The 27,332-nt window shown below is 45.4% G+C and overlaps 2 protein-coding genes across 19 annotated transcripts in view; one reads left to right on the forward strand and one right to left on the reverse strand.

Moving 5' to 3' along the window:
• Positions 1-3,406, forward strand: part of Pik3r3 (phosphoinositide-3-kinase regulatory subunit 3) — a 96,477-nt gene extending 93,071 nt beyond the window's left edge. For all 3 annotated transcript variants that reach the window (XM_087214763.1, XM_004872947.4, XM_013068548.3), the window contains exon 10: positions 23-3,406. In XM_087214763.1, coding sequence (XP_087070889.1) covers positions 23-221 — 199 coding nt within the window. In that variant the 3' untranslated portion in view covers positions 222-3,406. The remainder of the gene's footprint in view (positions 1-22) is intronic.
• A 3,763-nt stretch (positions 3,407-7,169) lies between these two features.
• The window catches only part of Mast2 (microtubule associated serine/threonine kinase 2), a 260,674-nt gene continuing 240,511 nt past the window's right edge, over positions 7,170-27,332 (reverse strand). For all 16 annotated transcript variants that reach the window (XM_087214762.1, XM_087214749.1, XM_004872945.3 and 13 more), the window contains 19 exons: positions 23,023-23,124; positions 20,092-20,224; positions 19,249-19,310; positions 18,908-18,993; positions 18,278-18,486; positions 17,059-17,197; positions 14,807-14,939; positions 13,630-13,795; positions 12,978-13,079; positions 12,606-12,728; positions 12,323-12,432; positions 11,857-12,011; positions 11,343-11,626; positions 11,049-11,243; positions 10,190-10,416; positions 9,853-9,975; positions 9,347-9,483; positions 9,027-9,217; positions 7,170-8,750 (listed from right to left, as the gene is read on the reverse strand). In XM_087214762.1, coding sequence (XP_087070888.1) covers positions 7,225-8,750; positions 9,027-9,217; positions 9,347-9,483; positions 9,853-9,975; positions 10,190-10,416; positions 11,049-11,243; positions 11,343-11,626; positions 11,857-12,011; positions 12,323-12,432; positions 12,606-12,728; positions 12,978-13,079; positions 13,630-13,795; positions 14,807-14,939; positions 17,059-17,197; positions 18,278-18,486; positions 18,908-18,993; positions 19,249-19,310; positions 20,092-20,224; positions 23,023-23,124 — 4,203 coding nt within the window. In that variant the 3' untranslated portion in view covers positions 7,170-7,224. The remainder of the gene's footprint in view (positions 8,751-9,026; positions 9,218-9,346; positions 9,484-9,852; positions 9,976-10,189; positions 10,417-11,048; positions 11,244-11,342; positions 11,627-11,856; positions 12,012-12,322; positions 12,433-12,605; positions 12,729-12,977; positions 13,080-13,629; positions 13,796-14,806; positions 14,940-17,058; positions 17,198-18,277; positions 18,487-18,907; positions 18,994-19,248; positions 19,311-20,091; positions 20,225-23,022; positions 23,125-27,332) is intronic.

The following is a 27,332-nucleotide window of genomic DNA, read 5'->3' on the forward strand; positions in this document are numbered from 1 at the left end:
TTCCTGTGTTGTATCATTGCAGTGCCGACGGGGAGGTGAAGCACTGTGTGATCTACAGCACTGCTCGGGGATATGGCTTCGCAGAGCCCTACAACCTGTACAGCTCGCTGAAGGAGCTAGTGCTCCATTACCAGCAGACATCCCTGGTTCAGCATAACGACTCCCTCAACGTCAGGCTTGCTTACCCTGTCCATGCACAGATGCCCTCGCTGTGCAGATAAAGAGGGAGAGCGCTCTTGCATTTTTCTACAGTTTTTATTAGACTATGATGAGGGCATTCTTTCTACGTGGACTGCTTGTTTTGCACAAGAAGTGATTCTGTGAATGTGAAGTGGAGAGGCCAAGCAGTAGCCAGCCAGGATGGGGAAATAAGGGGCCTGGAGTCTCTGGGACTCAGTGGTGCTGCTGCATTGAAATACTAAGCTGGAAGCAGATGTTGTTTTTTGGAAAGTCTATTTCATTGGAGGTTTTATTTGTTTTAGGCAGGTACTCTCACCAGAACATACTGAGTTTGGGGGTGGAGGGTAGGATTCAGAAGCCTCTGAAGAGACAAGTTTCTCTTTCGGTCTTCAACTCTGTTGGGAGTTCTGTTTTACTCTGGTAGTCTCTCTGCCCAAACAAGGCTGTCTGTGATAGAATGTGATTTGGTTTGAAAAAAAAAAGACAACCAAAGGAAAATAGGGAGACTTGGGATATCATTAAAAAAAAAAAAGCCAACGGAGTTTTAAAAAAACCAACTGAAGGTCCTTTCTTACAAACATAATTAACAATTTAGGCTTACCATCTCACTATCTCCCTCCTCTAAAGAAACATATTGTTCAGAAACCAACAAAACAATGTTTGTTGCCAGACCTAGGTCTAAACAGAGAAGATGGCAGTAGTAGTTGAATGCAGGCTTCTGTACCAAAACTTGAAAATAAGAGAAATAGAAATGAGTTTTAGCAAACGCTAAAGTCCGTCAATGCATTTTCTTCCGACCCACCCTTGTATCTCTGAGATGAGGAATAGCATTCTATTCGTGGGGATAGTAAGCTTTGAATCATAAAATGAAGTTGGTGCTTGTGTGATGTTCCCTTAGCCTAAAGAATGATCTGTTGTTTGAAACCTTCGTAACTCGTTTGTATGAGTAAAGAAAAAGTGCAATCCAGTGCTTTTAGATGGCTTGATATACCAAATATAGAACAACATTCTTATGTGTGCTTTTCTATGTTTAAAGGCCCTGCAAGAACCATATGGCTTAAGTTACATGGTTTAATTTCCTTTCATCTCCCACCCTTTGCTGGGTAGGGTTTGGGAGCCATAGGTGGCTAAGGAAAGGGAATCAGATTGTGTCAGAGACCTCAGTAAATTACACCCAGGGCCCTGGTGTACAGGATCTGGGCATAACATGTTACACATACTCTTTCATACAATTGTTTCTGAAACTTTTGCAGGGGGGAGAGAAGGTAGCTTTGAGTTTAGACTGTTGTGTCTTTGCCTTTTTGTTATTTTGCCATTAAGGCAATGTGCAGTCTGCCTTCATGCTCCAGTGGTTGTGATTTTAGGCCAGGAATCTTCTGCTCCATGTGGTTTTAACCTTTCAGCTGAGTGAAGCTAGGCAAACACAGTGGAGGGCAGGCATCAACTCCCGACTCCATTATGCCCCACACTCATCAGTCAACACTTATTTGACAGAGTCCAGCTGCCCCTGAGCCAGTCCTGGAACCATAATGGGCCTAGTGTGAGTCAGCTGTTTGAGTGAGGCTATGCAGTCCGCTATCCTGGCTGACCTACAGGAGTAGCCAGTACCCAAGTTTATATAAGGTTTATATATAAGGTTTATAGCTAAGACAGCTCTAGTTTGGGTGCTGAAAGAAAAATATTACTTTACCTGAGCACTTATCTGGGTGACAGTGTCTAGAGTGGACCATGACAGATTAAAATTTTTGGAAAATTTTCCAGTTTCTAGCAATGAGGATAGGAAAGAAAGGGTGTAACTTTGGCTTTTCCTTGCTTACATTGCAGTTTCAGGGCTGGATAAGATCAAGACAAATGAACCCCCTCCAATATTACTGTTCTGATGTAAGCCTTTAACTGACAGCCAGCAAGCGCATCCTTTCCCCAAACTGCCAGATTGAAATCTTGAAAGTTCCTGAGGAATGCCAGGCTAATTGCTGCTGGGCATTTGTTTTGCACCTGATGTTGAACCTGCTTAATAAGCAGTTGATGGTCAAGATTGGGTGGAAGAAATCCCTCCTATACAGTTCTAGTATTTTCTGAATGTCTTAAACCAAACTGAAATGGGATACATCCCTGTAGTGTTGACGAGTATGTGCATCTGTACCTTGTTGGACAGAAATGGAGGGTGTGCAGGGAGAACAAGCACTACCTGAGTATCTATAATTGGGCTGGCTTGTGGAGAAGAGCTGCTGCTTGTCAGTTGTACATTCCTTTTTATCCCTTTTTCATTCTTGAATTTATTGAAGGATCTAAGACCCAAGATGACTTGAGAAATTGGAATGTATCCCTTCTAACCAGTTATCACATGATTTGTTTGATCCTGAGCCAGTGGAAATGGCATAGGGGCCAGTGTATCAACCACTGGGGCCCAAGTGTGTTGAGAGGCAAGATGCTACTCTTTTATCCTATAGCTTGGGAGCAAGTCTTGGCCTTCTTGAGAGTCTAACTCTACATCCTGTCCCATGATCTGGACCCTGGGAATCTCTGTGTCTCACTGTGACAGAGGTAAAGAGATCAAGACCAGAGGGGCTCATTATTCTCCTGGCTACATAAACCAGCCACCAGCCTGCAAGCAGCATGGGGCCACTAGACACAAATCCTAGGCCCTTCTTTTCCAAGTGGAGCTTTCATCACAGAACAATGCTGTGCCTCTTCTTGGCAACAGCTACCAAAAATTGGCCATGGTTCATGCCTGGGTAGGTTGCCTGTGACCTTATCACTGACCTGGCCAAGGATGAAGACTTCCAAACATTTCTACTCCCTCTCCAAGACTTTATGGGATCTCCCATTTACTTTAGACCTCAGACACTCTGAAGAAGCTTTGAGAGCCAGTTTGGTGTCTTCCATGGGTTTCTTCTTGCTGCAAGGAACCAATCCCATGCATTCTGTTGAGCCAGGAATTGCATCTGGGCTAGTCCTGGTTTCTAAGTTGATCTGTGCTGCCAGTTAAGACTCCAGAGTAGGCCTTAGAAACCAGAGGGTCCAAATGGGGACCTATGTAGGCCCCCTGCTGCCAACTGCTCACCTTGCTTTAGCTCAAGCCACTTGTGACAGACAGCATTATTTCCTTACAAATTCCAGCATGTGACTTTGGTGCCCTGTTGTTACTTGTGAAAAACCTGTTGTTGTCTTTGATGTAGTCCAAAAAAATTCATGTAGTTTACATAAAAGTATGATTCACAAGGAAGCCAACTGTGTGTTTTATGTTGGGACAATTCATGATGTAGTTCCTAGACCACTTTTGCAAATTGTTTGTGTCACCGGATGTATTCAAACATTGCTGTGCAGTTGTGGGGGAGGGTGGGGGGAAGGTTAAGTGGTAATACCGTACTGTTTGGATATTTTATTTTTTACCTTTCCCAAGAGGGGATAGTCTGGCCAACTTCCTCCAGTAATGCAATAAAGACATTGTAATAAAACACTTTTTTGTCTTCATGCTATGGAGGGGTAGGCTGGGGGCAGGTTTGGGGAGGGGACAAGATAAGAAATCTAGGGTACTGAAAATCATGAAAATTCCTAAACCTCTCAGTAAACGCCAAAAGACTGGTTCTGAACTGGGACCCCCAGAGATCACTGGCATGATGTTAGTTTTCTCTGCCCAAAACAGGACACAGACTCAGATACTGATTGAGGAAATTAAATCTGAGAGCCATTTCTGGCCCCCTTCCCATTTCTTTATTGGTTCTCATCATGTAGTTTTGCTCAGAAATAATACATTCTACTTGGAGGTGGGGGCTCTTGTTGCCCCAGGCCCTGTTCACTCCTTCAAGGGACTTTAGGTTCCTACGTGTTGGGAACATAATCAGCACACAGAAGACCGCTTCTTAGATAGGACACTGCAGTTCTCAGCCATGTTTTTCAGGCTTCACTTACATGTGTACTCGATTATAAAAATCAGATTGAGCAGGGGAATGGTCTGTTGTTCTAAATGATCTTGCCTTTGTCTTTCCTTCCCAGTATATTTTAGCTACACAGCACTTTCAAGACTACTGCTTGTGAGGCCAGGGGTAGTGGTGCACTCCTATCATACCAACACTCCAGAGGCTGAGGCAAGAGGATCGATCGCTGCAAATTCAAGATCAGCCAGGGCTATGGAGTGAGTTTAAGGCCAGCCTGAACTACATAGCAAGACTCTTGTCTCAAAACATAAAAAACAAAACAAAGCCTGTTGCTGTGAACTGTGGATGGTTTCCCTCAATCACGAGTTGTTCCCACTTACGTGCTTGGGACACTCAGATTCAAAAATCTCTTGCCCAGTTCTCTCTTCTGAACTCTACCTTCTGGCTGGCCACTGAGTGCCTAGGTGTCCCACAGGCACTTCAGGCTTGTTTGTTTCAGAGAAAAACATATAGGTGACTGAATTCCTTCCTACCACAAAACCTATAAACTTCCCTATTGCCACATAACTCCTCTCTCTCCTTTCCAACTGTTAAATTATGAAGGGGTCCTTATCTGACTAAAGTCAATCATTCCACGTGTATTTTGTTTTTTTCCCATTTTCTCGTGGTTCTCTTCCATTGTTTCATATTTGAATGGAATTCTAATTCCTGTAGCTAAATAGATCAGAAATAGTCACCATCCTTGGTAGACCTGCTTATCTACATAAAACCCTTTACCAACCCATATTAATTTTATCTTAAATATCAATCAGAAGATCACCTCTCTTAACTTCACTACCACGTCTAACCCTATACCAAAAGGCCTCCTTTCCATTTGTGCTCCCCTTAAGTCCATTCTCATTATAGCAACGAGTTCTTTGCAAAACACAAATCTAAACCTGTATAAAACATTTAACAACTTTTGCTCCTAGAGTGAATCACAAAATTCTTTTTAAAAAAGAGATGGGATCTTACGCTGTATTGCCAGCTGACCCCAAACTCTTGAGCTCAAGTGATCTTCCTGCTTCAGCCTCCAAAGTAGCTGGTACTACAGTTATCTGCCACTGCACCTGGGTGAACTACAAAATTCTTAAAATGATCTGGCTTCTTCCTGATTCAGGATCTCATTTCCTACCTTGTCTTTTCACTGGCTGTGTCCTCTCAGCTAATCTCAAATGTCTTGGGCCTCCTTCTTCATTCTGCATACTACCTGGGCAATCTTTATCTCATATGCTTCCTGATGGCTCCACACCTGTTCCTCCCCTTCCCTCAACTAAAGCTGTCTTTTCACTGCTGTTATCCTAGTTCAGGCCACCACACCGGGTCACTGACTACATCATTCTCTCTGGCCTGTGTACTCCAGTCTAGCCTGTCCACACTGCAGCTAGTAATCTTCCTAAACCATAAATTGGATAGCACTTTTCTGAAGTTTTCTTTCAGAAAAATCTTCACTGCCTTTGTAATAATCCAGCAGTGTTTCTCAAGCAGAGCATCACCAGCACTTAGAGCAGGTTCCTCCCAGCCCCCATCTGCATAACAGGGTGTTTGGTTATCAAACCCCCCACCCCTCACCTGTGGTCTGGTATGCTTCTGACCAGATCCTGTCATGGGTACTCTCCTTACCTATCCTCCAGGAGGTGACCTGAGGCCCATCTTCCCAATGTCCAGTGTGGACAGCCCAGGATCAGCTGAGTAACTGGAGGAAATGAAATTTAGGGTACTGGAAGTTTGAAATGCCCCCACCCCCACTGCGGGCTCTGCCATCACAGGAGAGCACGCCCTCTGGCGGTCACTGCCTTCTCTGTGCAGGACAATAAAGCTCCAGGATGCAAGAGGCACCCAGCCAGCAGCCCAGCCTCCTGATGCTTCACCTTCAGACCAACAATCAGTGTAAGATAGGTTTCCAAGTTGGGCCTCGCCAGAAGACAACATTCTTCTAGCCTGGGCACTTCCACCAAGCCCGGCTCCTTGCCTTGGGATAATATCTTTGGACTCTCCCCTATACCTTGATCCCAGTATGTTCTCTTTCTTTTCTGTTTTCCTCACCAAGTACAGTTCTACTTATTGAGAGCTGCACATGACAATGTACACCTTCAGTTCAGTGACAGTAGCCCAGCCAGGAATGGCTACCAACAGTAAGGACTTACTACTAAATTGGCAATTTTCTTTTTATTTTTTTGGTACCCAGGGATCGAACTCGGGTCCTTGTGCTTGCGAGGCAGGTGGAGGAACCACTGAGCTAAATCCCCAGCCCTAAATTGGCAATTTTCTATTTTTATCTCACTTGACCTCTCAGCATTTTATCAATCTCCCTCCATTTAGAAACTTTCCTTTCTTCAATTTTATGATTCTCTCCTGGCGACTGCTTCTGAATCTTTTTTCTTGGTTTTAAATGTCAGTGTTCCTGAATGTATCACTGCTGGATACACTGATGGTTCTCATCTCTCTCTAGTCTAGATTTCTCTCGAGTTCCAAACTCAGGCATCCAATTCTTTCTGGATGTCCCACAAAGAGCTCAAATACATACAAGAGTTAAACTCATGTCCTTGTACCATTCTTTTCTTGTTTACTGGCTAAAAGGCCCTCCAAGTTAGGAGATGAATGTGAATTCCAGAATCAAGATAGACCTAAGTTCCGATCCCAGCTGTGCACAAGCTGTTGTATCTCAAGCAGAAAAGCCTGAGCTTTCTTATCTGTAAAGTAGAAATATTAGTTGCTACATGGCCTTTTTTGGTTCCCCATCACGCACACAAAGTCTAAATTCCTTAAGGACCATTGGAAGCAGCCCTTTCTTAACCCACAGATCCACTTCCACTTTGAATTATTTTTGGTTCCTTGAACATACCAGATATATATGCTGCACTTTGGACATTCTTTCCTAAACCAACCCCTACTCTTACACACCCAGAAAATTACCTATCAACTATTCTTCATGATTGAGCTCACAGTCTCTGAGAAGTGACTCTGGATTAGGTGCCTTTCAACTAAGGATGGAAACTGTATTAGTCTCCATTATATTCCACTAGTCACCTGTACAACAATTTAAGAAAAGAAGCAAGCAAAAGACAAAGATGGTTTCCAGGATTGTGTATTACACAGGTCTAAGTGCAAGAAATGGCGACAACTGCTATGTTTGCTTTAACAACTCATCGGGTGTCAAGACGATGTCCTGATGCTTTTGATGGCACCCTGGTTCTTGGCCCCTCCAGAGTAGGCTGGGTTCAGTCTCTTGGGTGAGTGGGCAACCTTTGTGTGGAACATTCTGCCTCCTGTCACCTGAGGCATCAGGCACTTTGGTGATGCTCAGGGATGGGTCTTCTTTCTTTATTTGTACACATTCAGACTTCTGTAGCTGGCTTTGGGCGAGAACCTCATGAGGTGGATGAGCCAGCCCGGGGGAATTGAGTGGCTGTGACTTCCCCTCCTCCCCAGAAAATAGATTCTTAGGATGAGCCAGAGCTGTGGTTTCCAAATCCCGAGGACTGGCTAGCCCACCTGCTGTTGTTGTCTTTCTGTCTGTGGAGTCCCTGTCTGGGCCCTCAGTAAGGAATTTCCAAGACCATGTGCCTAGCTTCCCAGTGGTGGAGGTGGCAGCAGAACAGCTTGTGGGGATAAGTCCTGAAGAGCTGGGACAAAGTGCTGTTAGTGCCTGGGTGTGGAGGTGCTGGGCCTTTAAGCAGCCTTCAGTGGGAGTGAGATCTGTGGGTCTAGACCTATCCAGATGTGGGGCTAGTAAGGAGGAGCTGGTAGCCTCCTCACAGGTTTGTGGGCTCCCCAGCCTCCTCTGGGGGACACTAGGACCTTCTATTCTTGAATGCCCCACTAAGACCCCTGTGAGTAGGCTTGGGACCATTGAATCCTGATTCCTTGGATCCTTGGGCAAGACGATTTCCTCTTTCTCATCCTCTCCTGCTCCTCTGCGGGGTAGATTCTTGCCCACTTCTGGGTCGGATGCCAAGCTTGGTTCCTGTACACTCTGGGTATTCTCCGGCTCCTCATCCATGTCATCCTCTGAGGAGTCCACCTCACGGATCGCTTCTTGCTTTTGCAGTGACTCTCGTCGTTCAGCTCGGTCCTGCCGTAGTGTGCCTAAGGCCCGTGAAGGAGCAGGCTGCAGCACTCCCTTCCCTTGCAATGCACCTTTCCCAGACAGCACAGCCCTCGTCCCAACTACCTCCAGAGGGCTGGCTTCCCTGGGTGGCAGTTCCTTCTTTAGCTCACAGTGGGGCAGGTCAAGCCCATGCTTGTGAGAAGAGGGTAGCTTCTTCTCAGAAGCAGCCAGTGCAGCTGCCAGTTTCTCAGCAGACTGCACTCTCTTAAGTAGTGGTGAGCGAGGTGGCTCTGCACTCTTGGGCCTGGCGAGTTGTCTGCCTAGTGGAGGTGACAAGTGAAGTTTGGTGGGAAGGGCCTGGGCTCCGTGGCCAGACAGCGGTGATGGGGAACGCTGAGGTGAAGCTGCTGGTGGTGGAGAAGGGGTATGGGCCAGTGGTGACAGTGGGATGCTGCCTGCTGACTTGCGCCGTGGAGAGCGGTACTGGCGTTGGAGCTTGGGTGCCAGACCATGGAGGGAGCTGGGCCGTGTGTGCGCAGAGCCAGCTGGGGAACTGGGCACGCTGGAGCTGGGGGAGCTGCTCTGCGATGAATTTCCTCCCACTTTATACAAAAAGACAAACAATGACAGAGCCTTGTTAGCTGTGAGAAGTGACTGAGGCAAGAGACTGAGTCCAAGGATTCAGCCTTCCAGTGTTTCACCACGGGCCCAGACTATAGAAACAAAGTCACTCCCTCCCTTCATCAACTCCTCCCAAGACTACTGGACCTTTCAGGGGTGGGCTGAAAGAGACTCAGAGTGGGACATGTGGGAAACAGAGCCCAGACACTTCCCTATTTCCAAGGGGTTGTCTCTGTTCTGCAAGGAGCCCTTTGTACCTGAGTGGACAGCGTCAGGGGGCACCCGGTAGCCATGAGTGGGAGAGCGGGGAGAAAGGCTATAGCTGTGTGTGGGAGAACCTGGCCCACTCTCCCCTGATGACAAGGAGCGGTTAAGGGAAGAAAGGCTGCGGCTGGTGTGTAGCAGGGATGCCTGCTTGGTGATCTTCCGGAACAGGGAGCTTCTTTTTCTGCAGAGAGAGGAGTGTACATCTGAGGTGAGGCACAGGGCATAACACACACTGGGCCCAGGGCTAAGGCACCCAGCACAGGCTGACACCCATGTGACCAGAGCAGACTCTGGATCAAGCCTCACTTACCTTTCCTGCCCATCCTTGCCCCGGCTCCGCTTGCTCCTTCGCGCCATCTTGGCTTTGTAGCTGCCTTTCCGAGCTGGCCCCACTTTAATGGATGTGTTCTCCAGGGGAGTTGTTGAAATAGATACCTTGTTTCCACTCTGGGAAGCAGAGCAGAGGATGTGGCTAAATCATGACGGTGGTGGTGGTCTTCCTTTTGACCTTACCCTTTGTATCACAGCTCCAGCTTTTGACCCTGCACCAACATGTCTGTATAAGACCCATTTTTGTTCTCTCCAATTAGGAAATTGCTTCCACTGGCACCTCAGAGTGGTTTGGGAGTGGTAAGACACAGAAGAATCCCTCCTGTCCTGTTTGCCAGTTCTACCCATAGCTGAGAAAGATCCCTGGGCCTTGGCCAGTGAAGGTGCTACCTTCTGGAGAAAACCCAGTGCGACACCTTCCCACTCCTCTACTCATGAGGATGAGGTCTTTCAGGGACCACAGCAGGCAGCATTCTTAGCACTAACCTTCAGGATCAGCTCCACCACCTCTGTGTGCACTAGTCCATGAACAGGCTCCCCATTGACATGGGTGATGAGGTCACCCTGACGAAGCCCTGCCTCGCTGGCCGGACCTCCATCTTCCACATGCTGTTCCAGAAAGAAAACAGTCTTTAATCTGGAGCTTGAGCATGAAGTATAGGGCTTGTTTCTGCTTATTAAGCTCTGACCCTCTTTACCACCACCCTTTGATCTCTGTGAATAGTGGGGACAGAGACAAAAGAGAGGACATACAGGCTCTACTAAAGGGAAGGAAGAAAAGTGATGAAGCTGGGATTTAACAGGTCTAGATGGCCAGACATACCCACACCATATGGTGCACAGTGTAGACATCTGAGTCACCCATGTAGACACGAATGGCTCGCAGAGTGAAACCATACTTCTTGCCAGCTCGGTGGATGATGATGGGAGGCCTCGAGCTGCCAAGTGCTGGCAAGAAGTCCCTACTTGGAGAAGAGTCCCTGGATGACGGGTTGGATGACTGGGAGTGCGGGGACATGGGGCTGGCCAATGGAGAACAGGTGTGATGTTCTAGAGAAGAAGAAGCCAGGACTTAGTGGGTCACAGGCATTGGTTTGGCCAGGTTCACAGGCTGGCCCTCTGTCTAATCTGCTGCCCCCTGCCCAGCTCTAGTTACAGATAGAGCCGGAGCCCAGGTGCATCTTTCCCACAGTTCTTGACCCACAAAGCCCACTCTTTTGTCCAGACCTTCCCAGGCTCAGATGGGAGCCTAGGCGTTGGAAAATAAATAGGAGCTAGCATTTATGTGTCAGGAGCAATACAAACTCTTCATGCTTTATTTAAGCATCACAATTATCCTATGAGCCAGGAACTATTAATATTCACATTTTTAAAATGAAGAGGCTTAAAAGGGCTAAACAGCTTGTCAAGGTCATGAGCCTTTAGTGGAGCCAGAATATGAATGTTAGCTCTTTGCCTCAAAGCCTGCAATTATTACCTGGTGCCTTCCTGTCCTCTGGTACACACACAAACCCAAGACGCCAATTCACACCTTCAGAGACTTCTACCTTCATAACAAAATGACACACAGTCTCTGATACCTGCACATACACATACATCTGCCACTAAGGCCCCTGCCCAAGCCCATGGAGATTCCAAGATCCTTCCTTATGAGTTTTATCTTAGCTCCCTGGACACCTCACCTGCAGGAATGAGGAGGGAAAGGGCTGTAGCTGAGGCAGACTTGATTACTTTGTTGACAGGGCGAGTGGTGCGTTTCTCTATTGCATCCCCAGAGAGCAGCCGGTGGCGAGCCCTACGCACAGCCAAGTCGCTGATGGCCTTGGCTGTGGCTCCTTCAGCCAGCTGTGGGGTCCCATGGCCTCGGGTCTCTATGGCTGTGGGCCCAAGGGAACAATGAGACCAACAATGCAGCTGAGCTTCTCTCTGCACAGTATTGCCCAGCCAAAGCCCTTTGGCTATCCACTGTGCCACACCTGGACTGGAACTGCCACCTTGGCCAACAGACTCTTCATCCAACTTCAGTCGTCGCTCCATTGACCGTTCAGGGACAGGCCCAGTTGCCCCCTCTCCAGATAGGGGTGTCAGAACCCATATCCCCTCCTGCTGCTGCCTCCTACGGGTGCTGCTAGCCTCCTCAGGGCCCTCCGTGAAGCGAGGCACATCCAGGAGGCCTGAGCAATGGCGTCGCACTGTCATTGGAGGGCTCGAGTCACTCTCTGTGTGGGACGACTCAGACACTGACAGCTGCTTCTGTAATCTGTGAGTCATGAGGCCTGGGGTGAGATGACCCAGGTAGTCTCCCTCCTCCCACCCAGGCTTCCTTAAGGAACATGAGAGCTGCAACCATAGAAAAATATCTTCTCAGACATTCTTCTAGGACTGTCCTTGAGAATGCTGCCTCACTGCCATGTTTTTCTCCAGAATCCATTTCCAGAGCCCCCCCCCCCCGATCTGTGCCACCCACTCAGCTGAGCCCCAGGTTCTTACATCTCAGGGGAGCCAATCACCCAGCTCCGGTCTCGGCTCTTCAGCCCTGCCAGGCCATCTGAACGGTCCTCCTTCTCCTCACTCAGGCTGCGCTTGGTAGAGGATGGTGTCCGACGTTCCTCAAGCAGGGAGAGCCGCTCCATGCTACTGTATACCTGTAGGTACAGGAGATATAATGGGGACAGCTCTGACAGCCACACCTCCCAAAGGACAAAAGATATCCCCAGTACTGAGGAAATGAACAAGTTCTTTCTTTCCCTCTGGGGAAGCAGTTATTCCACTGATCTAACTTGGTTAGACCCTGGCACCTCTTATATCAGGAACTGGAGTGGTTTTATGTAGCCCCAGACCTCTGCTCTTGTTTTTCTGGAAGTGCTCCCAGTCCTAACGCCCTGAGCCTGCCCCAGGTATGTCCCTCAGTAGGTTCTCTTCTCCAAACCTCCAGCCTGGGCCTCCTCAGTCGCACCTTGCTAAACCTTGGAGAGCAGGAGGAGAACTGTCGAATCTCAAGGCAGCCATCCTCACTCACTTCCTCCTCGTCTTCTGAGTCCACATGGTGATATCGCTCTGAGCGGGCTAGGCCAGACACACAAGACAGTTCCCTTCAGAACCCCTGCTGGTAGCATCCTTGTGACCTTATGAGACCTCAGCAGGGCCCTGAGAAGTTACTCCCAATGCCAAGTATGCACAGACGTCTCTGGGCAAACAGGTGGGACCTGTACTCCACCTTATACCACTAGTGGCCTTACTGTCAAAGTAGCTGGTGTCATCTTCTGACTCCAGTTGAGGAATAAATTCAGCCTTCTGGCGAAGAAGTCCTGTCCAGTCCAGCCCCATGAAGAATGGGTGCTGCTTTACCTCATAGGCACCACCTGTAGACAGGGAGGGCATGGGCTAAGGGATGGAGTGAGTTTCCTGGAGTCTGGGTTAGGAAGTCAGGTGAGAAGCTGACCTCGAGAAAGGCCTAGAAACCTCAGCTCCAGTACCTTTCTCCTTTTGTGCCTACACAGGGAACAGGGCAGTTTCAGGATCCAGAGCTGAAGCCTGAACCTCAGGGTGTGTGAACTAGCCACCCTTCCCCTTTTCCAAGTGGAAAGAAAAGAGAATGGGGCATAACCTACCTGTGCCCAGTCTTTCCAGAGGGTTTTGGTGAAGCAGTTTGGAGGTGAGGTCTTGGGCATCTGGAGGAAGTGCATCATCACCCTCAGGCCACACAATCTCATCTGAAGTCATGAGGAGTAAGAAGGAAGGAGAAATTGTCAGCAGAGTGGAGAGAGGCAGAAAGTGGCCCCAGGATAGTATAGGGAAGCAAAAAAGACCCAGTCCAGAGCCCCCAAAAGCCTTGCCTGGGGCCTCAATTCTTTAAATTCTTATTATCTCTTCCTCTCCTAGTAGGATCTACTTCCTACACCATGGCTTGGTCTTTGATTCAGATTGGGCATTGCAAATCAGTGACTTCCCTGTCCGGAAGCCCCAGCTCACCTTGCTTTATATGCCAGACACATACAGAACTCACACTCATAGGATAAGCACACACGCAACACAGGAATCCCATGTACACATGGGAGCCACATGAACACAAACAGATCAAGCCTCAGGGGACATAGTGCATGTATGTGTGGACCCACAAAGATGCACCCCGCCACCCCTGCCAAACCCAAGAAGGAAGCATATCAAACACAAATTCAAAACAAGAGCTCTAGAACCTGTGCATGCATAAATCATATCTGTAGATTCAGCATGACTCCACATGGGCCACAGGATGGTACCTACCGCTGATCACTTGCCCAAAGAGCTCCTCCGGAGTGTCTCCAAAGAAAGGGACGCAACCCACCAGGAACTCATACAGGATTATGCCCATGGCCCACCAGTCCACTGGCTTTCCATAGCCCTGACGCAAGATCACCTCTGGCGCTATGTACTCCGGGGTCCCGCACACCTGGGCACAGAGAAGCCAGGCTGGCTCAGCATCCTGAGGCAACTCACTGGTATGATGGCTGGAGGGGTGGGAGTGTTCCCACTCCTGGATCAGAAAAGACTCTTGAGTGAAGACTCAGCTTATTTAATAAACAAGATCAATGGGAGCCCCTGGGAACCAGAGTTGCAACTCTCAGTGGGGTGAACGTAATATATTTCCTTATTAACCAAAATATCTTAATTCTAGTGGGGAATTGCCATTCCCTGAGTTCTTAATGCCCCTTCTGGAATCTGGTCCCACAAACAGCCTTTGCCCTCTAGCTTCCCAAATAACAGAACCTACCAGTCACGTGACTACTATAGAGACTTGTGAACATTTTACCTAAACTGTCAAATCAGAGAACACCAGGAGGCTACTCTCAGGAAACTGGGCCATAGCCCAGTGAAAATCTGGAGCTATGTTCCAAGAGCAACAAGCCCCAGGAAAGCCTTGACCTTGACTCAGGCTGGAGCTTCAGGACTGGTCTCATATGAAGCCCTGTATTAACAGCTCTATGTCCAGTTTTCTCCAAACCCCGAGGAGGAAGATGACTCAATTTATACTTACATGATTTTCATGGCCCATCCTTGTTTTTCTGTTGTTGTTGTTTTTCTTTCTTTCTTATTTTTATGTTTTTGGTCGTACTGAGGATTAAACCCAGGACCTTCACACTGAGCTACATCCTCAGGCCTTTTATAAAAATATTTTTTTATTTAGAGATAGGACTTTGCTAAGTTGCCCAACTAGGATTCAAACTTGACAATCACCCTGCTTTAGCCTCCCAGAGTGCTGGGATTATAGTTATGCACCACAATGCCTGACTCCATCCTATTTTCTAAATGTGCTATCTATTTCAATGCTTCTCTGGAACCAAATGTAGAAAAGATGGGAGCTTTCAATACTAACATCCAGCCACAGGGTAAATATGCAGTTCCAAGAACTAATTCTGAAGCTTGGAATTCAATCCTCAAGGTCTCACTAATCCTACCTTACCTGCTTGTCAAGGAACTCCCGGGCATCCTTCTCAATGTGGCCTTCATACAGATTGGTTGTCAAACTCATAAGGCCAATTTTAGAAAGTCCAAAGTCAGTGAGTTTGATGTGTCCCATGGATGTAATCAGGAGGCTATTTAAGATCACAGAAACAAAACCATGAAATTATTTTCTGGTTTTCTAAGAATGGTGATTTTAGTATTTGTCAAATTTTCCACCCAGGCCCCTATAGGGTATTGTGGGACATAAGCAGAGAGGCAGCTGTGAAAGTAATAAACAGCTCTGGTTTTGAAAGTATTGCCTCCTGCACAAGCAGTTAACGTGCCCTTTGTCTATTTTTACGACTGTTTTTCTTTTTTGTTTTGTTTTGGTTTTTTGGTACTGGGGATCGAACTTGGGACCTTGCGCTTGAGAGGCAGTTGGCGGAACCACTGAGCTAAATCCCCGGACCACGACTGGTTTTTTTGTTTGTTTGGGGGTTTTTTTGTACCAGGAATCGAACTTGGGTCCTTGCACTTGTGAGGCAGGTGGTGGAACCACTGAGCTAAATCCCTGGCCACAACTGTTTTTCTTCATTGCCCTATCAATACTTTCTTTTTCACAGAATTGAGTTCTGCTCATCCTAAGCCTGTTGCTCTAGTCAATCCTGGCTTTCTCTCCTCACTTGGGTGGCTCACAACACCCATTTCAGGGTAAGGGGAAAAAAGGCACATAATCTGCCTCCATGTCCATGGCTGTCTTGTAAGGTTGGGCAAGAGAAACTAGGAATCAGATCTCTTTGCATACTCTGTGGGAGTCACTTCATTTTGTGCAAAAGGCTTCATCTTGACATCTTTATTCTAATGACTCCCAAGTCACTATACCTGCCCTAATTTCTTTCATGACCACATGTCTATCAACTACCCAGATGCCACAAATTCAATCTGTTCAAAACAAAGGCCTGCCTCCTAACTGGCTCCTCTTCTCAGTGAAAAATGATATTTTCTCTCATCTACTGAGCTCTGTGATAAATGCTTTGAAAATGCTCTGGAGTGAGCTCAGCAGTACAGCACTTGCCTAGCATGTGCAAGGCCCAGGGTTCAATCTCTGGTGCCATTTAAAAGAAAAAAACCCGGCCCCCAAAATCTTTCTAGAGTAACTAACAGTAAAGGTAGGTATTAGTCTCATTTTAGATAGAAGAAACATGAGGCTTAGGAAAATTTAATCAACCAGCCAACTCACAGAGTTAATAAGCATGAATGGCCATCTGAACTCAGTTCTGCCTAATGTCAAAGCTTCTTTCTACCACAAAGCTTATCACCCTGTACCAGTCCCAAGCTAGAAATCTCGAAGGTATCTGAGCCTCCTTCTGCTTCCTCATTTTCCTTTTCAGTCTCACTCCCACCTCATCCATCCTTCCTACTTCCCTACACTATTCTCTTTCTACTCTATGCTGTTTCTCTGGTATGGTATAGGCATTATTGTCTTGGGCCTGGTTTACTGAAGTTGTCTCACTCTTTATATTGCCAGTGATCTTTCTAAATCTAAACCAAAAATTTCATGGTTTAATAGGTATGACATTTCAAAGGCATGTGATGTTTTTCATACCTTTGGTTAACAGGCTGTTCAGACTCTCTAGGCTCTTTTAAAAGAAAACCCAAACTTAAAAGGGCTCTTGATGATTTAGCCCCTGCCTCTCCGATGTCAATCCTTTTTTCTTAGTACAATTGCCTAAGCTATAGACATACTATCTGTAGTTCCTGAATGGGTCATGTTCTCTCATTCCTGTACATCTTGCTCTCCTGCTTTAGAAAGTAGCTCCCATATTTTCCCAATTAACTAATGCACTCCAAAAAGTAGTCTATACATATTATATTATTTGCCTCCCACACTAGACTTAAATTCAACATACCAGGAACTACAATATACATAAAACTCAAAATATAGTGCTTGGCACAGAACAGCTGTCAGTAAATGTCACAACACCCATTCAGCCATCTATTATTAGATGTGCCAATTCTTTTGTTCTTGCTTAGTTCTTCAGTGGAGCCCATCAGTGACTCTTTCATGTCACTGAAGCTTTATGATGCTCCTGGAAGATCTTGTGGCAATGGTCTTTGCATATAGGATTGTCAGGGATTAAAAGGACACATACATGAGCATTGTTTCCTGGAAGCCATTCTTGGATAGATTCAAATGTTCTGTGTTTGTCTGCATTTATCTAGAGACTCAAGAGGGAGAACTTGGGCAATGGACCAAGATTGTGGACATACTTGTCAGGCTTGAGGTCACGGTGCACAATGCCATAGTTGTGTAAGTACTCCAGGGCCAGCACAGTTTCCGCAAAGTACAGACGTACCATATCCACAGGCAAAGCACCAATGTTTTTCAGCAGAGTGGCACAGTCTCCTCCTGTAAGAAGCCCAGGCTACCATGAGGGAAGGATCTAGTTTTTCTGTTCTAGCCAGTTCTGAGGTTTTCTGTCCTAGAGTACCCTGGTGCTAGAAACTGTAATTCTAGCCCCTCTGCTGCTGGCATGGTTGGAAATCAGGTATGAAGGGGAGTGGGAAGTAAAGTGAATTTGCCAATGGCTGTCAAGACCATCATGTAGGCCAGAAAAGGAAGGAACCTAAGCCTTTACGCCTGCATGATGACTTATAGGGATAAGACTTAAGTTATTACAGGACAGGAAAACTGTTAAGTATTTAACAGCTGAGACTACCATTTGTTCATTTATTTCCTTCCTATTGGCCTTCCTTTAGTTTCTAAGTAAAATAAAACTGTAAGCTCCCAGTATATACTTACTGAATTAGATGGGCAGTTTTGTTCAGCTTCAATTTTAAGCCTTAGGGAAAGTATCTTTGGGAACTGTACACAACTATGAGAAGGGGAGAGGCCAGGTCACTGCAGAGCCCCTGCCCCACTCCAGAGTTTATCTCCATGCTGCCCTTCTAGTCCACTGCCAAAATATTCTTTTTTAGCGGGGAGGTACTGGGGATTGAACTCAGGACCTTGCACTTGCCAGGCAAGCATGGCACCACTGAGCTACATTCCCGACCTGATTGCCAAAATATTCTGACTGGCTTTAAGGAATATCCCCTTCATAAGCCATTAGCCTGGGCAATGGCTTCCCTTCTTCTGTGGGTCCAGATGCAATCCTCTGAGCACCTGGCCTCGTGCTCTTGTGGCTCTGCCTCCTCCTTTTTTCCTGTCTGATTCCAGCTGAAGAGGGTGTACAGGATTTGGGAGCAGAATTCTATAGCTGCTGGGCTGCTTCATCCTGTCTCCGGGTGCTTCTTACTGCAACTGACATGGGCAGCTTCATAATGAGGCAGGGAGCTTCGTGTTCACTGTGGCCAAATGGCCTCTGAGATCCTGAGGCAGAAACCAATGCCAAAAGGGACTTGGAAGGTGGCCCTGAAACTTCACTCCGATAAGAGGCTCTGGCTCCTATTTAGGGTTAAGGCTCAGACTGTACCATGGCTGCAGTACCTTCAACATACTCCATCACCATGCATAAGTGCCGCTTGGTCTCAAAGGAACAGAACATGCTGACCACAAAAGGGTTCTCAGCAAAAGTCAGTATGTCACGCTCCACAAAGGCCTGCTGGATCTGGTTCCGTAGGATCAGGTTCTGCTTGTTGATCTTCTTCATGGCAAAGCGCTGCCGGGTGGACTTGTGCCGTACCAGGAATACAGCCCTGGGAAACACAACACAACCCAGCCCGGGCCGCATGGGCTTTAGAACATGAGCTATGCTCTCCACCACCCAAATTGCCTCCTCACATCTTATAAATGCATGGAAAAAGGGAGTAGAGCTGTGCCTATTAATGGGAGGGACTTGGGCCCCCGAACCCTTACAACTTAAAAGTTTCCTGACAGACAGGCATGTCCCATGGACACATGCCTTCAGAACTCAAGGAGAAGAGTTGTTCTACTAAAGAGTGAGAATCTTCCTTGAGAAAAGAACAATGCTCCAATGTCAGAGGAAACAAGTCTTGCCTCTCTGAGAGACTTCAGGAAGGGAGTGGGTCCTCCCTAAGGAAACATACACTTCTAGAAGGAAAAGACCAAGGGCTGACTCAACTCCTTTCCTGGCCATACTCTGACCCCTGGTTTTACCCATAAGCGCCATTGCTGATGAGCTTAATGGTTTCAAAGTCCTCTTCAGAAGGGGTCTTTTTAGATGGCAGACATGCCTCACGACCCTAGAAGACAAGGGAAAGGCAATAGGCAGGCATGCTTCTGAAAGCCCACATGCTGAGGATCTGTGGCCCCAGTCCCAGCTCAACTCTCAGCCCTGCTGGAGTCTTCTGCCCATTCTTCCCCCAAAGCAGCACGCCTTCTCAGTGTTTGCAGCTACCAACAACATATCTTCCTTCAGACATTCTCTTGAGAATTAACAGCTCTTTGCTTCACAAAGCTCAGCCTCCAGGATTGGACCAGGAGCTAAAGTTCTTTACCTCGACTGAATCATCTGTCTCTGGAGTATCAGGACTGTCATAGCTGCTCAAATGGGCCATTTCTAGAAACATAAAAAGGACACAAAAGAAACAATGTGTGTGGCAATGCCAGGTATCACAGTACCCACAGGTCACTGTACAACAGGTGCATGTGGGGTAGGGATTAGTGCTTTCTGCCTGGGGTACAAATCCAGTCCTGGGACTCTATCCTCAGTGTAGTCATAACTTTTGGATCACAATCAAGTCAAATATTACTGTACCACTGTACAAGAAGTCTAGTGCCACTGACAAGGTCTGGCCTATTCTATAAAAGCTTCTCTCAAACTTGGGACATACCCTGGAAAACAGGATTTAAGGCTGAGTTACCAGCACCTATCCTGCTGGCCAAGACTGCTTTGCTTGCTGGATGGGGCTGGGAAGCAGGGAAACAGGAACAGGACAACTACAGACCAGAATGTGGAATCCCATGGTTCATGGAGGGGTTCAGCATGAAGCCAGAAGAATGGAGATATTTTGAGTTGGATTACCCCAAAGACAGGAAGATTTGTAAGGTTGCCAGTAGGAGCAGGAAGTATGTGGAGGAGGTGACCATGTTTTGAAATTATGATTGCAGTCCTTTGTTGTTGACCTCATTGATCTGTGGCTCTAAATCCAAGCTAGCTGGGTCCAAGGGAGTGAGAGGGTCTGGGACATAGCTGGCAGTTGCAAACAGCAATTCCAAAGGAAAGGAACTGACAGAGATCACAAGGTGCCTCCTATACTATAGTCCTAAGGGTCCTGATGTGATATCATGTCCACATCCAAGCTAAATTTCTTCTTTGCAATACCAGGCAGCATGCTCACCCTCAAGGGGATCCCGTGTAAGGCCCAGTTGGCTAACAATGTAGCGGGGAATGTCACATTTAATTCCATGTCCCTCTTTGGCGTGGCCTTCAGCTGCTTCTAACAGGTGGTAGAACTCTTCAGGGTCAAACTCCTGCGCCAGGGAGAGAGATGGCGAGTGGTGAGAGATACAAGTGAACATATCTGCCTCTGGTTTTACAGTATATAGCAGAAGGAGGCAAACAAGAAAATTTTCTCTTTGTGATACCCTGAATACCCAGAAACAATATGATTTGGGGATTACAGAAATGGAGATAAAACTATCTTATAGGCCACCACCAGGTGACATCTTAAACATGCCTTTCCAGCAATAAGAACAAGAGCTTTTAGTTTCAAAAAAGCTCAGCCTATTCACTTGATGTTGAAGCCTTCTGGTCCAGAGCAGTCATCACACATTCAGTTGCAGCTCACAGCCCTAGTGGTACATGAAAGCCTTCTAAGGGCCTTACTTCTGAGTGTCTAGTAAGTGCCACACTCTGGGATAAATTCTAAGAACTCTTTGACTCCAGTGAAGAAAGTATGGCTCAAAGGGATCCATTGATCCATCCATCCACGGTCACCAAAGTAGGCAGGAACAGAAAACCAGCATGTAAATCTGCCTGGCTTCAAGGCCCTGCTTCACCACAGACTTCATATTCTCTAGCCTCTCCACTTTGCACTTGCTTTCATTCCTTCTAGTCCCTTTTGGAGAAATATACTACTACCTATCTGGATATAATCTAAGCCAGATATGGAATTTTTAAAACTTCTTATTCTTTCTCAGCTCTGATCAGAATGTCTACTCCATAAATACCTCTCAAATCCACTTCTCTTTTCTCCTTCCACTGTCCTAGTTCTGGCCATCCTATCTCACATGAATTGTTTCATCTCTAAAGTGGTTTCCCTACCTCATCGTGCCCTCTCTTCCAATTTACCACCTATGCTGAGGCCAAAGTAATCTTTTTTAGAACTAAATCTGATGGAGTATTTACTCAGAAATAAAAAGGAAAACCACTTACTAGTACGTGTAACAACATGTATAAATCTCAGACAAACCCTACATCGAGTTTAAGAAATCAGAACACACTATGTGGTTTCATTACATTTGAAACTACAAAGGTAAACATATCCATAGGGAAGGAGCAAAAAAGTGGTGCATGGGAGGAAGGATAAGGGACCAATCACAAAGGGGAACAAAGGAACTTTCTGAGGAGATGGAAATGTTATCTGTGTCAGCTATGGCAGTGATTATAGTGATGTGTATTTGTTAAAACTCAATGAAATGTATATTCCAAAGGGATGTATTTTATTGTATGTAAGTTACACTTAATAAAGTTGGTTAAGAAAAAAGTCAATCTTTTAGTAGGTAGTGATACCTACTAACTGAAACTTTCTGGTAGCCCCAAGTGGCCTGAAATATCAAACTCCTGAGCTGAGAACCTAATACCACCATGGTCCCGGATGGCTTACATTCCAGCTTTATCCTTCACCAGTTCTTCAAACACACCCTGTCCCTCACTGAAAGTCCTATCTTATGCCCTTTACCTGGCAAACTTGTAGTCATCTTTCAGGTTACTAAATAGGCCATATGTTCCCCAAGGAGCTTTTACTGCAATGCTTATTCCAAGGAGGACCCTAAAGCACTTCCTTCATTAGGCTCCTAATGCACTTGTACTGAACTCAGTTGTGATACTTCTTATAACATATAATTATTATGCACATGTACACATGCCTTGTACTTGCTAATGCCATTACAGAGGAAGCAGCCTGAGTCAGGCACTCTGGAATATTCCTGTGTGTACCTCCAGTGTCTAGCATATATAAAGCAGGTACTCAGTAAAGTATAGCTGACTGATTAAATGAAAGACACCAACTGTGCTAACTAAACTGTCCTATGATCCTCAATGCTCCTGGGCCCAAAGGCCTCCACCCTAGCTCAGGGTGGGGGTGGGCCTGACTACTACTTCTTGCCATACCCTTCAGGACCACTCATTTGTCCTTACAGGAACTTGTTTAGTCCTCTAATGCTTGCCAATCATGTTTAAAGATTTTTTTATCTGTACATGTATGAAATACATGATTATGTTATATTATATATCACGGGGAGTTGGTATATGTGTATAATACAACTTAATTCTTTTTTCATTCCTTTCCCCTTCCTTCCATCTCTTGGTTCCCTTTCCTTTTGTAAAAGATCTATCTCCTCATTTCCTATTATCTATCTTTTATTTTGCTTTTATTGTGTGTTTCATTTATTTAACTTTATGGTCTCAATGTGCATCCATTTCCCTACAGGCGACTCAAGTTTATCTATCTATCTATCTATCTATCTATCTATCTATTTATTTATTTATTTTTTTACCAGGGATCAAACTCGGGACCATGTGCTTTCAAGGCAGGCAGCGGAACCACTGAGCTAAATCCCCGGCCCAGCCCCATATATTTTTTATCCACTCATCTGAAGATGGACATACAGGCCACTCCCAAGATTTAGCTAAAAATGTGAGTATATGTGTATCACTATAATATGATGTCTTTAACTCTTTTGAGAAGATACTAGAAGGGGAATAGCTAGTTCAAATGGAATTTCTATTTTTAGGTTTTTTTAGAAATCTCTACACTGATTTCTAAAATGGTTGTACTGTACTAGTTTACATTCCCACCAACAATGCAGAGGGTTTCTTTTTCCCCTGCAGCCTTGCCCATATTTGTTATTATTTGATTTCTTTATGACAGCCAGTAAGGTGGAATCTCACTATTATTTTAATTTTGCAAATCATATTTAAATAAAGATCTCAGTAACAGAAATGGTAGTGGTGCCACATCGCCACAGTTTTGCTGTGGACAAAATACTTCCTCTACAGCTCTCTCTCCCATCTTCCCACCTAACCTTCCCAGAGTCTGTCTACTTACCAGGCACTCCAGGAGTCGAGCTGGGCGGGCAACGACAATCATCAGCTTTTTTACCAGCTGCATTACAAAAGTCACCTCCAAGCTCTCTGAGCGCTCATGAGCCTAAAGAGACACAAAGACTGCTTAAGCAACTTACTGGCCCAATGTGGCTAGGCTAAGCAGGAATTGCCTGGGGAGAGGTGACTACAAGGAAAAATACTTCATAGTAGAGAGAGGTCTGCAAAGCAAAGAACTCAGAGAAAGCTAGTCAGCTCTGATAAAGAACAAGTTGCTCATCTGGCACCACTGAACTTTAGAATACCACATGACACCAAAGAGTGTCACACAGACACACAGCTTTACCTGCTCCTCCATCCAACAAGCTTCACTTATCCTCCAGCCTCCAGCTCAAAGAGCAACTCTCAATGGAGCCTTCTCTGATGTTCACTTTGCACCCCAGATAGACTGTAAGGAACAGAAAGACCTCAACAGCTGCGGAGTGATATGACCAGAGAGGTACGTGAGAAAGATCACCATGGCTGTGTAGAGGGTGCATTAAAGAGAGCAAGTCTAAAAGCAGGAAAACCCATTAACAAGCAAATGCAGTGACTCCGATGAAAAATGCTAAGTCAAGACAGTAAGGATGGAGAAAAGTGTATACATAGCCTTGAGCCATTTCTGAGGTAGACTAGAGGAAGGTGGCAGAAGCAGGAAGAAAATGTAACTACAACTTCACTTCAAGGAAAATTTAATTACACCCATAAATGAATAGGAACTATAAGGAAATAAAAAGTTTAGGTGAGAATAGGTAAAGAACAAATTACATTTGGTTTTGGGAAAAAGAGCAGCCAAGTGGAAAAGCTAAATTTAGTCTGGGACTTATAGAGTCTGCAATACCTATACAGCTAGCCTCTTGGGTATTTACCCAAGGCCCAAGTAATCCTTCTCTCTCTCTCTTTTTTTTTTGTACCAGGGATCGAATTCAGGACCTTGGGCTTGTGAGGCAGGCACTGGAACCACTGAGCTAAATCTCAGCCCCTTTTCTCTTTTTACTGAGAGCTGTTTAGGCTGTTAGGAGCCACATCTATACTGTGTGGCTGCACCTTCCCTCCTATATCCAAGAGCTGATCAGTGTGGATTGCTTTTCTGGGAATTAAAAATTGTCAAGAGAGACAGTTAACATCAGTGTAACAGAACTGCATAATTTTTCACTTGAGTGAAAGGAGATGGCCATATCTTCTCTACAGATATAGAAAAGCAGCAGAGAGAAATAGAGAAGAGAAAAGAAGAACAAGCACTCTATGAGTCTGTCAGTTTCTGGTTTCTAATTCTGGTCCTTTCAGAAGGCCTGGTCCATTCCTATCTTCACTTTTCTAAGACTCATGTTCTTCTGCTTATCATTAGCGTCTCTTTATTGTTAAAATTACTAAGTCAGTCTTCTGTTATTTATAACCAAAGAATATGAACCAATATTGGGAAATCAAAGTGGAGGAGTGCAGTAAGGGTGCACATGGGAGTCCTCAGTGGTTGGATGAAAATTCAGGCCCTGGGAGCAGATGAAGTTCATCAGCACGAGTGTGAAGAAATAAAACAGAGGATAACAGACACTCTGGATGGTACCTTGTGAAATACCAGAAACCAGGAGATGGGCAGAGAAGGACCCTGTGATGAGATATCAAGACTGCAGAGAAAGTAAACCAACAACAGGGAAAATAAAGGGTCAGGAAGAGGTATTTAACTGTGTTCTGCAGACTGGCAAAGAAAGATAAGGACTGAAAGAGGCCATAAGATTTGGTAATTGGCCAATTAGTTCCTTGGTAATTTTTGCCTTACGGTTTTAGTAGAATGTAAGGGAAACTAACTAAAAGGCAGGAGACTAGTGTACAGATTACAAGAAAAGAAAAATAGCAAAGAGGACTTTAAAAAATTGGTTATGAAATTCAAAGAGTGGAATTCCTGTTTGTTCTTTTTAGTCCAAATATCAGTGGTGAAATCTTGTTGAATTCCCCATGCCTTTAACACACACACAAGTAAAGCCCTTTTGTGTTTCCTTGTTTGCTTACAGCACAGAGATTATCAGGTTGTTTTATAATGACTTGTCTGTCTCTACAGCTACATCCTAGGGCAGAGAGCCTTATGGGTAGAGTCTGTTCTGTTTTCTCCTCTCACATACTAAGCCTAGTACAGTGTCTTTTATACAGAAGCAAAAGTCAGAAGTCAGTCAGTGTTTGCAGACTACACATTTGAACTAGATGATGTTAAGCTTCAGAATAAGACAAATCTGAGTTTGGGTTCTAGCTCTGCTACTTAGGAAATGAGTTAATTACCCTGGGCTAACTTAGCTCTTTGAAGATGCAGCTTTTTCTAAATTTAGGGCATCACAGTCACTGCCTTACAGGGCTGTTGTGAGGATTAAATGAGTATGTGTTAAGTGTTCCATAAATGTTAGGGATTTTAAAAATTTTACACATAGAAATGATCATGTCAGAGCAGGGGATGTAGCTCAGTAGCACTGCGCCTGCCTGGCAAAAGCAAGGTCCTGAGTTTGATTCCCGGTACCAAAAAAAAAGGTATTTGATATTTGAATTTAAGTATTACTTTTGAAATTACAGATAGAAATTTTTGTAGAATATTTTTCATGTAGCCAAAATCTTTCTCATTGTAACTCTTGCCCACTGGACTAGTTATTTCTTTATAGGTATAGAGACTAATCTGTTATCTTTGTCACAGGAAAAACCTAGTACAGTGGAACCTTGGTTCATGAATGCTTTTGTTTACAAACAATTTGGTTCACAAACAGAAGTGTCTGGCAAAATTTTATTTTTGTTGGCAAACTCTGCATGGGGTAACAAACATGACTGTGGCCATCTTTTCCAAAGTCATAGAACAAATTAAGTTTGTGAACCAAGGTACCATTGTATTTTATAGCAATAACTGTGATCATCTTTAGTAATCCTTCTCTAGATTCAACTGTTCCCCTCTGTTTTTAAATTTCCCTGCTTCTAATTTCTAGAGTCACAAACTCAAGTCCAGTTTGATCATTAGCTCTGGGCTCTCAAACCAGTTGATAATACTCAGGACAGAGGTCACAAGCCTAGAGGCAATAGGAGGTTCTTGACTAAAATATACTCTAATGATGTGAAGAGCCCCAGACAAACAGGTGCATCCCTGTTCCTCAAAACTGTACTCAGTATAACATGTGGGAACTGTGATCTGAGTGGGAAGGGATCCCATCAACTTATTTGAGAGGTCCAAGGCAAAGCAAGCACTGGAGCATGAAGCAGTGGTTAAGAACTCAATGTATACTTTGGTCTTGTTCATCTCTCTACCTTTTGCCTCACAGAGATTTTTCATTCTGGGCAGGATCAGGTATCTAAACATAGAAGTCCTGGGCCGGGGATTTAGCTCAGTGGTTCTGGTGCCTGCCTCCCAAGCACAAGGTCCTGAGTTCAATCCCCGGTACCAAAAAAAAAAAAAGAATCTCTAAACATAGAAGTCCTGATTAAAGAACTTTTCACCACGTTGATAAAACATCAGCAAATGGATAAACGCACACTGGGTAAGCCTTGGCCCTGCTTTCCCTGGGTTGAGGAGAAACTGTTAGAAGGCCCTCCTTAAATCAGCTATTTCTACTAGAAGAGTGCACACCACATCCACTGGTGTCATTTTTGAGCTTTGGATAACAAATCTTTCAGTCTAATACTTATGAATGCTACAAATGTTGGAGCCTCAGGTAGAGTAATACAGTTTTGGATTTAGAAAAGAAAGGTCTCAGCCAGATTTGGTGATGCATGCCTGTAATCCCAGCTGTCTGGGATGTGGAGGCAGGAGGATCGAAAGTTTGAGGTCGACCTGGGCAACTTAAGAGAGTTGGTCTCAAAAGTAACATTAGAAAGGGCTGGGGGGCCGGGGATTTAGGTCAGTGGTTCCGCTGCCTGTCTCAAAAGCATAAGGATCTGAGTTCGATCCCTAGTACCAAGAAAATAAATAAATAAATAAAAAAGAAAGGGCTGGGAATGTAGCTTGGAAGTGGTAGAGCATTTGCCTGCCATTTGTGAAGCCCTGGCTTCAATCCTCAGGGAAAAAGAATGAAAGAAGGAAGAAAGAAAAGAAGGAAAGAAAGAAAAAGCAAGGAAAGGAATCATAGAAACAAGTTCCCCTGATACCAAGAAAGCTTCTCTCAGTAATGCAGGGGCTGGGGAGGGATCTGAGTCCATTGGAGCCACACTTAGAGGAGGCTTCTGCACACTGGAAAGGAGGCCAGCAGGCTGAGAATACTGTTAGTTCTTGATTTCAGCCTTCGACTATCAAGTGGAGGTTTCATCACAGCC

This window comes from Heterocephalus glaber, unplaced genomic scaffold, assembly GCF_053883595.1.
Source record: "Heterocephalus glaber isolate CG9 unplaced genomic scaffold, H.glaber_assembly_v1.0 deba00001451, whole genome shotgun sequence".
NCBI classification, from domain to species: domain Eukaryota; kingdom Metazoa; phylum Chordata; class Mammalia; order Rodentia; family Bathyergidae; genus Heterocephalus; species Heterocephalus glaber.